The 12,168-nt window shown below is 40.9% G+C and overlaps 1 protein-coding gene across 1 annotated transcript; it reads left to right on the forward strand.

The window, feature by feature from the left end:
* Positions 1-357: 357 nt before the first annotated feature.
* LOC134735804 (endogenous retrovirus group K member 113 Env polyprotein-like) lies at positions 358-7,127 on the forward strand (the record flags this gene model as incomplete). Its single annotated transcript, XM_063633295.1, is given in 5 exon segments — positions 358-482; positions 484-1,005; positions 1,008-1,938; positions 5,949-6,088; positions 7,028-7,127. Coding segments are annotated over 5 exon segments (1,818 nt in total), but the record flags the coding sequence as incomplete, so codon positions are not given.
* Positions 7,128-12,168: the final 5,041 nt, after the last annotated feature.

The raw sequence follows: 12,168 nt of genomic DNA on the forward strand, positions 1-12,168 counted from the left end.
GAGAAAATCAGCTTCCTGTTTGGATACCCGCTAGACATTTGAAGTTCTACAATGCACCCATCAGAGATGCAAGGAAAAGTGCCTCCGTGGAGACGGAAAACCCTCACTCGAGCATCATCGACTCACCAGGTGAACAAAATGGTGATATCAGAAGAACAGGTGAAGTTGCCATCCACAAAGAAAGCAGAGCTGCTGTCCTGGGCCCAGCTAAAGAAGGTGACACAGTTGGCTGAAAAAAGCCTGAAGAACACAAGGGTAACACAAACTCCAGAGAATATGCTGCTTGCAGCTTTAATGATTGTATAAATGGTGGTAAGTCTCCCTATGTCTGCAGGAGCAGCTGCAGCTAATTATACCTACTGGGCCTATGTGCCTTTCCCACCCTCAATTCAGGCAGTCACTTGGATGGGTAATTCTATTGAAGTATATGTTAATAATAGTGCATGGGTACCAGGCCCCACAGATGATTGGTGGCATTGCCCAACCTGAAGAAGAAGGAATGATGATAAACATTTCCATTGGGTATCGTTATCTTCCTATTTGCCTGGGGAAAGCACCAGGATGCTTAATGCCTGCAGCCCAAAATTGGTTGGTAGAAGTACCTACTGTCAGTGCCATCAGTAGATTTACTTATCACATGGTAAGTGGAATGTCACTCAGGCCACAGATAAATAATTTACAGGACCCTTCTTATCAAAGATCATTACAATGTAGGCCTAAGGGGAAGCCTGGCCCCAAGGAAATCCCCAAAGAATCAAAAAGCCCAGAAGTCTTAGTTTGGGAAGAATGTGTGGCTGATACTGCAGTGGTACTACAAAACAATGAATTCGGAACTATTATAGACTGGGCCCCTCGAGGCCAATTATATCATAATTGTATGGGCCAGACTCAATCGTGTTCACAGGTCCCATCCATCTGGCCCATTAATCTGGCCTATGACAGTGATTTAACTGAAAGCCTGGACCAGGTTCATAGAAGGTTAGAATCACCCTATCCATGGAAATGTGGTGTGTAAAACCCCCTTATATGCTATTTGTAGGAAACATAGATCTTAAACCAGATTCCCAAACTATAACCTGTGAAAACTGTAGATTGTTTACTTGCATTGATTCAACTTTGGATTGGCAGCACCATATTCTGCTAGTGAGGGCAAGAGAGGGCATGGGGATCCCTGTGTCCATGTACCGACTGTGGGAGGCTTCCTCATCCATCTATATTTTAACAGAGGTATTAAAAGGAGTTCTAACTAGATCCAAAAGATTCATTTTTACTTTGATTGCAGTGATTATGGGTCTTATTGCAGTCACAGCAACTGCTGTGGCTGCTGGAATTGCTTTACACTCCTCTGTTCAAACTGCAGAATATGTAAATAATTGGCAAAAGAATTCCTCAAAATTGTGGAATTCTCAGACCCAAATAGATAAAAAATTGGCAAACGAAATTAATCATCTTAGACAAACTGTAATTTGGATGGGAGATAGGCTCATGAGCTTGGAATATCTTTTTCAGTTACAGTGTGACTGGAATATACCAGATTTTTGTATGACATCTAGAGCTTATAATGAATATGAACATCATTGGGACATGGTTAGATGCCATTTACAAGGAAGAGAAGATAATCTGACTTTAGATATTTCAAAATTAAAAGAACAAATTTTTGAGGCATCAAAAGCCCAGCTAAATCTGGTGCCAGAAACTGAGGCAATGGTAAAAGCTGTTGATAGCCTCACAAATCTTAACCCTGCCACTTGGGTTAAAGCCATTGGAAGTTCCACTATTGCAAATTTTATATTAATCCTTGTATGTCTGTCCTCTCTATTGCTAGTCTACAGGTGCACCCAGCAGCTCCGGAGAGACAGTGACCAGCGAGAACGGGCCATGATGACCACGGCGGTTTTGTCAAAAAGAAAAGGGGGAAATGTAGGGAAAGGAAAGAGAGATCAGACTTTACTGTGTCTATGTAGAAAGGGAAGACATAAGAAACTCCATTTGACCTGTACCTTGAAAAATTGCTTTGCTGAGATGCTGTTAATTTGTCACTTTGCCCCAGCCACTTAGCCCCAACTTTTTGAGCTCACAAAAACATGTGTTGTTTGGAATCAAGGTTTAAGGGATCTAGGGCTGTGCAGGATGTGCCTTGCTAACAAAATGTTTACAAGCAGTATGCTTGGTAAAAGTCATTGCCATTCTCTAGTGTCAATAAACCAGGGGCACAATGCACTGTGAAAAGCCACAAGGACCTCTACCCTGGAAAGCTGGATATTGTCCAAGGTTTCTCCCCATGTGATTGTCTGAAATATGGCCTCATGGGATGAGAAAGACCTGACCATCCCCCAGCCCCACACCCATAAAAGGTCTGTGCTGAGGTGGATTAGTAAAAGAGGAAAGCCTCTTGCAGCTGAAATGGAGGAAGACCACTGTTTCCTGTCTGCCCCGGGAACTTAATATCTCGTTATAAAACCCGATTGTACATTGTTCAATTCTGAGATAGGAGGAAAACGGCCCTATGGCGGGAGGCGAGACATGTTGGCAGCAATGCTGCCTTGTTATTCTTTACTCCACTGAGATGTTTGGTTGGAGACAAACAAATCTGGCCTACGTGCACATTCAGGCATAGTACTTCCCCTTGAACTTAATTATGACATAGCTTCTTTTGCTCACATTTTTTTCGCTGAGCTTCTTCTTATTATCACCCTGTTCTCCTACCACATTCCTCTTGCCAAGATAATGAAAATAATAATCAATAAAAATTGAGGGAACCCAGAGACTGGTGCCAGTGCAGGTCCTTGTTATGCTGAGTGCCGGTCCCCTGGGCCCACTTTTCTTTCTCTATACTTTGTCTCTGTGTCTTATTTCTTTTCTCAGTCTCTCATCCCACCTGATGAGATAAACCCACAAGCGTAGAGGGGCAGGCCACCCCTTCAAATGTAAACTTATGTTTAGTTTAATATGGAGACACACAGTTCTACATAGAAAACTTTAAAATTAGGTGTGTATAGGTAGGTTAGATACACACATATATTCCTAGCATTGCTAATGAAGGACAAGATACAATGTACTCATTCAGCAGCCAGATGTAAGTTTTCCTACCATTCTGAAAGGAATCAGGCTCTTTGAAGAAATGTCTGATACTAGAACTGGGACAGTAAATATAGGAGCCAGGATAATCTTGAAGTATCAGAAAGTAATTAAGTACTAAAAAAATTGAAATATATCAAAGAAAAATAAGAGCCAATAATAAAAGCTACCAATGGCCAACACAGGAATGAATTGTGCAACACAATGCTGCAGTGTTGAATAATAACTAAAGCTGAAAGTAATTATCTAGGTGTCTGTATTTGTATACATAGGTGATTAAGCAAATGGAGTTGCATAGAAATCTCCTTTGCAAAAGAATTCCAAATAATTGATGTAGACACTCAGCCATCAAGAAGGTGGAGCCAACGCCTCACTCCATAAGTGTGGGCTCTGCATAGTGACTTGCTCCAAAAGAACACATGCAGTATTGACAAGGAGAAAAAATAACTTCACAGTGGAGAAACCTGACAAACAGTAGCTCTGCCAAATGATCCAAGTGAACATCAAAGATGACAGTTCACCTTGAGAACATGAAGTGACAATGGGGGACATTCTACAAAATTCCTGACCAATCCTCCTCAGTACTATCAAGGTTATCAAGAGATGGAAAGCCTGACACACTATCACAGCCAGGAAGAGCCTACGTGATGACTACATGTCATGCGGGGTCCTGGATGGGATCCTGGGTCAGAGTAAGACAGAACTAAGGGAGTCCAAATGAAATATGAACTTTAGTTAATAATAGCTTATCAGCCAGGTGCAGTGGCTCAAGCCTGTAATCCCAGCACTTTGGGAGGCCGAGGTGGGCGGATCACGAGGTCAGGAGATCGAGACCATCCTGGCTAACACAGTGAAACCCCGTCTCTACTAAAAATACAAAAAATTAGCCAGGCGAGGTGGCGGGCGCCTGTAGTCCCAGCTACGTGGGAGGCTGAGGCAAGAGAACGGCGTGAACCCCGGGAGGTGGAGCCTGCAGTGAGCCAAGATTGCGCCACTGAACTCCAGCCTGGGAGATAGAGCAAGACTCCATCTCAAAAAATAAAATAAAATAAAATAAAAAATAAAAAAATAAAAAAAAGCCTATCAGTATTGGTTCATTAACTGTGACAAATTATGTAAGATATTAATAAGCCATGTGAGACACACTGATAGAAGATGTTAATGAGAGGAAACTAGGTTGCGGCTACATGGCAAATCTCTGCTTTTTTTTTGGCAATTTCTGTGTAAGTAAAAAAAGATGTAAAATAAAACTTTATTTAAAACATTGTTATATTTTTTAATGCTTCCTTGTTTAATTATTTATGCTGTGAATTACTAGTAATTGACATTGTTAACTAATCCTGTTTTTTTAAGTAAGAGCATTATGGCACAAAAAATTAAACAGTGCAGACTGATACATAAATCAAAACAAATGTTCTTTACATGTTTTCTGTTACAGTAGTAACAGGTATGTGTAAGCTTCATTATCATATTTTTTCTTGTGCTGTGGTTGTGTCCTGGGTTCATTCTCTAAAATGCTGATCACCTTAGACCAGGAAAAAAATAAACTTACAGACTCTGTTTCAATTCATGGCTAAATATTTTCAAAACAGTGACTTTGTAAAAATATGTTCCAATGGCAAATTCATTCATTGTGATGAGATCACTTATTCCAAAGACTTCTTGTCTTTATTTTGTTCCCATGCCTACCTTTTAGCCATAATACAACAGAATCAAATGTTGGCCGTTGGGAAAAAATATTCAAAGAAAGAAAGAATGTGAACAGAACTTACAACCATGAAGATTCAATGTTTTACCACAATGCTTTCTAAAACAGAAGAGTGTAAAAGGATATTCAAAGTCAATTTCCTCGGCGGGGCTTTGCAGAAAATGAGGAAACTAGAGAAACAAAAATGGCAGGACATTCTACGGGTGATTTTCGATGTTGCTATGTTTTATGGGAAAAAAATACTTTACCTTTTAAAGAATCACAAAGAATTATTGGGAACCCAAACTCTGGAATGTTTGCAAATTTAATTGAGCTTCTATGTAATTATGTCTATGTAGCTAGGCATGAAGTTGATGGTTTTTTAAAAATCTATGTCTTATTTGTGCAATGAACTACCCAATAAATAATTAATGCTCATAGGAAAACATGTTGGACTTTGTGAAGGGAAAATAAATCTTGGGGACCCAAAATCACAAAGCTAAAAGGAAAAGTCAAGCTGGGAACTGCTTAGTGCAAATCTACCTCCCATTCTATCCAAAGTCACCCATCTGCTCACCAAGATAAATGCATATCTGATTGTCTCATTTGGAGAGGGTAATCGGCAACGCAAAATAATGAAACCATTTGTCCCTTACCTACCTATGACCTGGAAGCCCCCTGTCTTGCCTTCTTTTCAAGTTGTCTCACCTTTCTGGACTGAACCAATGTACATCTTACACATATTGATTGATGTCTCATGTCTCTCTAAAGTGTATAAAGCCAAGCTGTGCCACGACCACCTTGGGCCCATGTTGTCAGGACCTCCTGAGGAGGCCTCATGGGCATGCATCCTCAAACTTGGCAAAATAAACTTTCTAAAAAATCTGAGAGCTGTCTCAGATTTTCAGGGTTCATACATGTAATGTAGGATGTCAATGTTTATAAAACAGACATTATTCTGTCTACTATTACAAATATGCTGCCAATTAACCTTAGGCTTTCTCAACAAAATGAAAAATGATGAGGTACAAACAGTATATGTAAACTTAAATAATGTTGCAAGTTTTAATATGCCTACTTTTCAATTTTTCAATACTATTTTTACTACTTTAACACTGTAAGAAAAATGAGTAATTAAAACATGAATAAAAGTGTTTACAAGGGTTGCACGTGTTTCCTCCAGCCTCTGCCCATCCCCAGCTTTCATCCCAACGGTGCTGATGGTGACTCTAAGCATTGCTCCTTTCTCTATATCAAGATATCTCCCCAGAAACAAGCCCAAATCTTACCATATGTTCTGGCACGCTATGATGATGAGCAGTGGTGAGCAGCTGAAGCCTCAAGGAAGGGATGCTTTTGTAAAATAAGACTTGTAGAATATAACTTGTGAAAGTAAAGCCTATGGCAGAGTTCGTCCTCAGCACACAGGGAGCAGACAGGAAGCTTTTGCCTCACCTTCCTCAAAGGCCTGCAGCCACGTCTCCCCAGGTCAGTCTTAAGGACAATGAAACTCTGGTCTTCACTGTAGACACGCTACCACTGTAGACATGCTCCAAAGCCATGGTGACCCATCTTTGGGTGGGTCCTGAGGAGAACAAAGCTCTGGTTCTAATCCTAATCCTAACCCTGTCCCAAGACTTTGACCCTGAACCTAAACTCTGATCCCTACCCTGCTCCCTAATTCTCACCCTTACTTTGACCCTGACTTTGATCTTGACCCTGATCATGACCCCACCTCTAACCATACTTCCAGCCCTGACTCTGACCCAGATCCCAACCCTAACCCTAACCCTATTATTATCTTTATGATCTATCTCTAATCTTACCCTCTAGCTCTAAATAGCTGTACCCAACAGCACTTTTTAATTATTTAACTTCTTTTCCTTGAATTCTCTAAGGATATCCTAAAGGAGATGTCATTATGTATTTTGCATTCCCTCTAAGTGGTATGGCTTCAGATGTGAAGTTCTAATCCTTTGCAAGACATAAAAAGTTTGGAGGGTAATAGTACTGGGTTGTTAGGGATGCATGTTGGCATTCATGATAGTCATTGGTGCTGTTCTCCAAATATTTTCAGTTCATTTTTTATGAATGCATTCTGACTGTTCCATCCTACCTACTTAAATTTTTGCATGGCCACATGACTTTTTTGTTTGTTTGTTTTTTGCCAATGGAGGTGAGATGAAATAACACGTCACTTTTTCAGAAGAGATCTCCAAGAAACAGAGTTCTATTCTGCATGCTTTTTTCTCTTTTCTATAGCAATGGGGATCTTATTGATGGTCCCTCCTTCGGTCTGGATTCCTGTGTTAGGATGACACAGCACAGAGCTACCTCTCACCTGACCCATGATGAGATGTAAATAAATGACGAAGATTTTTGACCCACTGAAATTTGGAGGTTGTTTGTCACCACAGTTTAACCTAGCCCCCATTGACTGATGCAGGGCTGAAGAATGAGTCCAAACTGGATCTGGACAAGACATGTGAAGAGCACTCCAGGCTGAGTAAAATTCAAGTGTTGTCTGAAAGATAACAGTGAGCACAATATGTTATTGGGGTGGGTGTGGGATAAATAAGGTATATCAGGTGAGAATAATGAGAAACTCAACTTTAAAAGATGGTGCTGATTTGGACTGTGGAGAGATCCAAATGCTCTGCTTAGCATTTGACATTGTGATGGATGAACCAGTAATTAAGAGCCCAAAATGAAGGCTTGGGGTAAACATCTGAGGGTGTCTAATATCCCAATTTTTCATCCTAGAATGGGCAGAGTCCTTGACCCCCTTCTAGGGAGACTTCCAAAAGAAAAAAGACCTGCATTTCTTCAACAACGCACACTGAGAGACTTTCCTGCTCTTTTGACATGTGGCTACCACTCCTCACCTTTCATTCTGTCATCAGTGTTTCAGGGAAACACCTTTAACTCTCTATGATTTACAGGTTATTAAATGGCCCTTATAATTCCCTCCAGGGGTGGAAAACACTAATGATGATGGTGTCTGAGCTCACAGCAGCAAGCAGGCATGTGTGTTCAGCAGCCATGTGGCTCATTGCTAGGAGCTTACTAAATAAAATATTCTACAACATTGCTTAACACAAGGGGAGACGCTCCTGACTCAGAGGGTTTAATTGCTCACCTACTTCTTTTTCTGCCCTCTTGGGCTCCTAAAATGAAAAGAGCACTGGGGTGATAAATTGAGTCAAAGGGGTGCCAGCCGCATCAGAGCAAAATAGATTCCTAAAAAATCCCTGGCCTAAGATGACAGCCTTGGCTGGATACATTTGAATGTGCTGATAGTGGACATGGTAGAGTGAAGGTGGTTGAAATCTTCATATTAAAGAACTTCCACCCAGATTGCAAGAAAAGAGAGAGGAATGGAGATGGCAGCACGAGTTCCTACAATAAAAGCAGATGTTTTGAGATCAGTTATATTTGTTCTGAAAAAAATACAGAAACCAAAGTTTAGCCTGAGGCTACAATTAATTGGGCAACAAGCGAGAGGCACATATGGCATAGACAGATTTAAACATTTCTCCCTTATATTAATACAAGTACTAAAATTACAAATATATTGATTCCAAATAAAACAAATATTTAAAAAACATAAATATTTTAGCATGTTTATGGAATCTACAGTAGTTTTTGAAGGAGATCTCACAAACAGGTTTGGTTTTTGAAGATTAGAACTGATGGTCTAGAGAATTCATTTCATTCCAGAGAAAGAAAGAGATGAATTTCTTAGGTTCCTTCAGGAATGTGTCTAGCTTTGCCTAATCTTTGTTTGAACTATGGATGCAGCAGAAGAAAACATGAGGATTTCACAGATTTAAGGTGTGAATGGGCTACAAGAGGCAATTGGAAATTCTTTGTCATTGAAATGACAAAGGCTGCTGTGAAAAAAGCAGAGAAAGGGAATTTTTTTTAAAAAAAGCAAACAACAAAAACAAAAACCCCACAAAAAAGCAAACAACAAACAAACAAAAAACAGAGGAAGTATTCAAAACACACTGGGCTGTGACTGCTTCCAGGAATGGGCTACAAGAGGCAATTGGAAATTCTATTTGCTTTGCAACTGTGAGTTTTCCAGCCTGCTTCCTTTCTAAAGTATATTACTTTGTTTTTGGTTCATGAAGTTATCCATTTCTGTTTTCTGGAACAGCTATGTATTTTCTTTATCTATCATCTATCTATCCACCTGCCTATCATCTATCTATCTATCTATTTACTATCTATCTTTTCTACCTTTCGCTATCAAGACCTGGGGTCAAGCAGGATAGAATTCCAGTGTATGTTCACTCTACCATTTAAAAGAAGAGCTCTTGTAGGCGTTCTCCAACACATCATAAACCTGAGCTTTCTAAAACAGGGTGTGGCAAACTACCATGCATGGGCGATGTCTGACACACTCTGCATTTGTAAGTAAAGATGTACTGGGACACAGTGTCATGCATGTGTTATATAATGTCTCTGGCTACTTTCATGGTATAATGGAATAGCTGAGTCATTGAGAGAGGGACCATATGGCTTGGAAAAAAATAATTAACATTTAGCCCTTCGCAGAAAATATTTGCTGACTCTTCTTTTAAAAGGTCTCTGTTTAGAATGCTAACTATTGCCTTCTGGATAGAATCACTACTCTTTACCACAATCAACACAGCTTCAACCCTGCTTCTATATCCAGCCTCATCTATTATTTCCGCTCCTTCTCCTGATTTTCCTTCTGGCCGTGCTGATGGATTGTCAGTTTCCCAGATGTGCGAGAATCTCTCCTCCCTTCTTGACATTCTCATGCTTTCCCTCTGCCTCTCAAGAACTTCCTGTCCCATCTCTCATGACAAATCTCTTCTTCATTCTTTAAGATGCAACCCCCTTTTCTCTTTCCTTAAAGAAGTCTGTCTGGCTCTATTTTGGGTGATGTGCTCCTTCTGCATCTCCCAGAGCCAGCCTGTGTGTGTCAGCTACAGCATTTATTTGCATCTCTGTGTCATATATCACCAAATCTGCCTAAGCTTGTGTGAGTCACTGCATGACAACTTCAGCCTCCACCAGCATTGTCCTCACTAACCACGAGGCTTAGACATTTGTCCAGTATGCTCAGGGTTGTGGGGTGGTAGCAGTAACCAGCTGATGAGCATCATTTCTTACATCAGAATCAAACCTGTAAATCTCTGCCATTCGTAAGTATTTGGAGTTTAAAATTGGCATAAAGATTTTCCTTAAAATAAGAACAAATGGCTTGAGTAGGCTTTTGGAATATATGATACTTCTGTTGGTTCATTTTGGTGTTCAGCATTCCCACATGAACCTAAACACGACTCTGCTCTTAGTAGCTGTGCGACCCTGGGAAAGTCACTCAATCACCCTCAGCTAAATTTTGTTGTGTGAGAAATGGGAAGAGAGTTGTGATTTTTATTTAGTGAGTAATAACAAACAAAAGGCATTTAGCTTCCTGGAACCTGGTATGTAGTAGATCCTCATGAAATACTAGCTCTGTTGATAAAACTAGACCGAAAAGACCTTTTGAAGTCAACAACAGTATCATGCAGTGAAGGATGAGATGAGAAGCTGCTGCTGCTGCTGCAGCCTGCAGCTCCTGGAGGCCCGTTTTGTCCATGATTTAGCAGGAATGCACTACCTTTACATGAGGAGACACTGCCCACGGGAACCAAGGCCATTCTTTGAAGACAAACATGTTTTAATAGACTTTGCATTATATAATAGTGTAATATAAATAATAATTTATTTACATTATTATGTTATGACTTTTGTACAGAGCTTTACACCTAGATATTCTGAAGTTGGTGGTCTGTGAGTGGCATCGAGTGATGACTGACACACTCTGACCTGGGGTAGAACAACACGTGTCCCTGCATTTGCTCAATTTCGGGGCATCACCACCTGCTTTCAAGAGTGTGTTTTCCTATCCTCCTGAGTTTTGCCCACTTAAGCAATGGTTTTGCTGTGATAAACAATTACACTATTTATCAAAATATTACTTTGGAGATTACTGGTTCACATAGTTAATTTTCAAGTTTTCTTAAAATATCAGGCCCTTAGCTAATGTCAGTGGCTCCAAGGATGAGAAGCTAAAAACACCTTTTTTTTTTTTTTTTTGGCCAAGACAAAAAAACAACACATTTCAAACTTTACTGTCTCATGCTAGTCCCTGGATAATTAGAAGTGAACACACTCCCCTCCCAGCCCAATCACAGCTAGTGAACAACCAAGATCTCCTGCAGGTGCCTTTGCCTTGGCTTTGTGAGCCTGGAGTTGCTGGCTGGCACTGGGCAGCAGACAGCAGAGCTGGTCCCATTTCTCCATGCTTTCCCCACTCTTTGGGGGACATGGGCACATTGAACAACCTGGGTCCTCACCTGGCGCTGACTGGGAAGCTATTTGATGTCCGGCTCAATGTGAACTTCTGATTTGAAAGGAGAGTATAGGTCACCCGGCCCCACTTACTCATTTTACCAAGAATGAAAATAAGGATCTATTCCAGACATGAGAGTACACATTGTAAGGCTGTGCAAGCTTGATGCACTTGTATCCACTCAGCACACACTTACTGAGTGCCAAGTGTCTCCAGCATGAAAGGTGCTCTAGTTCCTGGGGTTCAACCCTCCACAGAGGACAGCAGCACCTCAAGGGACAGAGGTGCAAAGAGCAATGTGGGGGCCCTTCTGCTGGAGAGGTGGCTAGGGAGGTCCTTAGAGGAAGTGACACCTGAGCTCTTCTCTGACGGGTGAAGCTGAATTACTTGAAGCTTACCGCAAAGAGGTGTCCAGGGAAGTGGAGCCTGTGAGCCAAAAGCATGAGCATAATGACTTGTCCAGAGAAGTGTAACAAGTTCCATATTGTTTTATGCCAAATCTGCACAAGAGTCACCAAAGGAAAGAGCAGGATCCTGGAGCCAGGGCCTTGGATTTCATCCGCTAGCAATGGGAATGTTCACTGGGAATTTTGGGGGGCAAAACATGAAAATGTTTCCTCTTAGCTCCAATTCTCTATCTCTCTGTCTCTTTCTGTCCCTCTCTCTCTCCCTTATATTTAATTTTTGTATTATCCTAAGAAAACACAGATGTCTCAGGCGTGGGGTTTAGCAGCCTGCCTCTTTCTGGATGACCAGGGGAGCACTTTGGCCTCTGTGACCTTATTTACAATAATTCACGAATCTTGCAAAAAAAAAGTCATGGTAGCAGAGGTTAGAAAATCTCCTAGTGTTCCTTCTGACACTTTGAATTTATGATTAATATGTTTAATCTTCATCTTCTGAAAAGTCACCAGTTACACAGTGAGGACCATAAAGGGAGTCTGTTTCTGTGGTTTGTGGCTTCAACAGTCAGCAGTTCTGCAGCAACAGCATTGCATGTGGGTTTTAGGCTGACGATGCTCAACAGTGG

The sequence above is a fragment of the Symphalangus syndactylus genome, chromosome 23 (genome assembly GCF_028878055.3).
Source record: "Symphalangus syndactylus isolate Jambi chromosome 23, NHGRI_mSymSyn1-v2.1_pri, whole genome shotgun sequence".
Classification (NCBI taxonomy): domain Eukaryota; kingdom Metazoa; phylum Chordata; class Mammalia; order Primates; family Hylobatidae; genus Symphalangus; species Symphalangus syndactylus.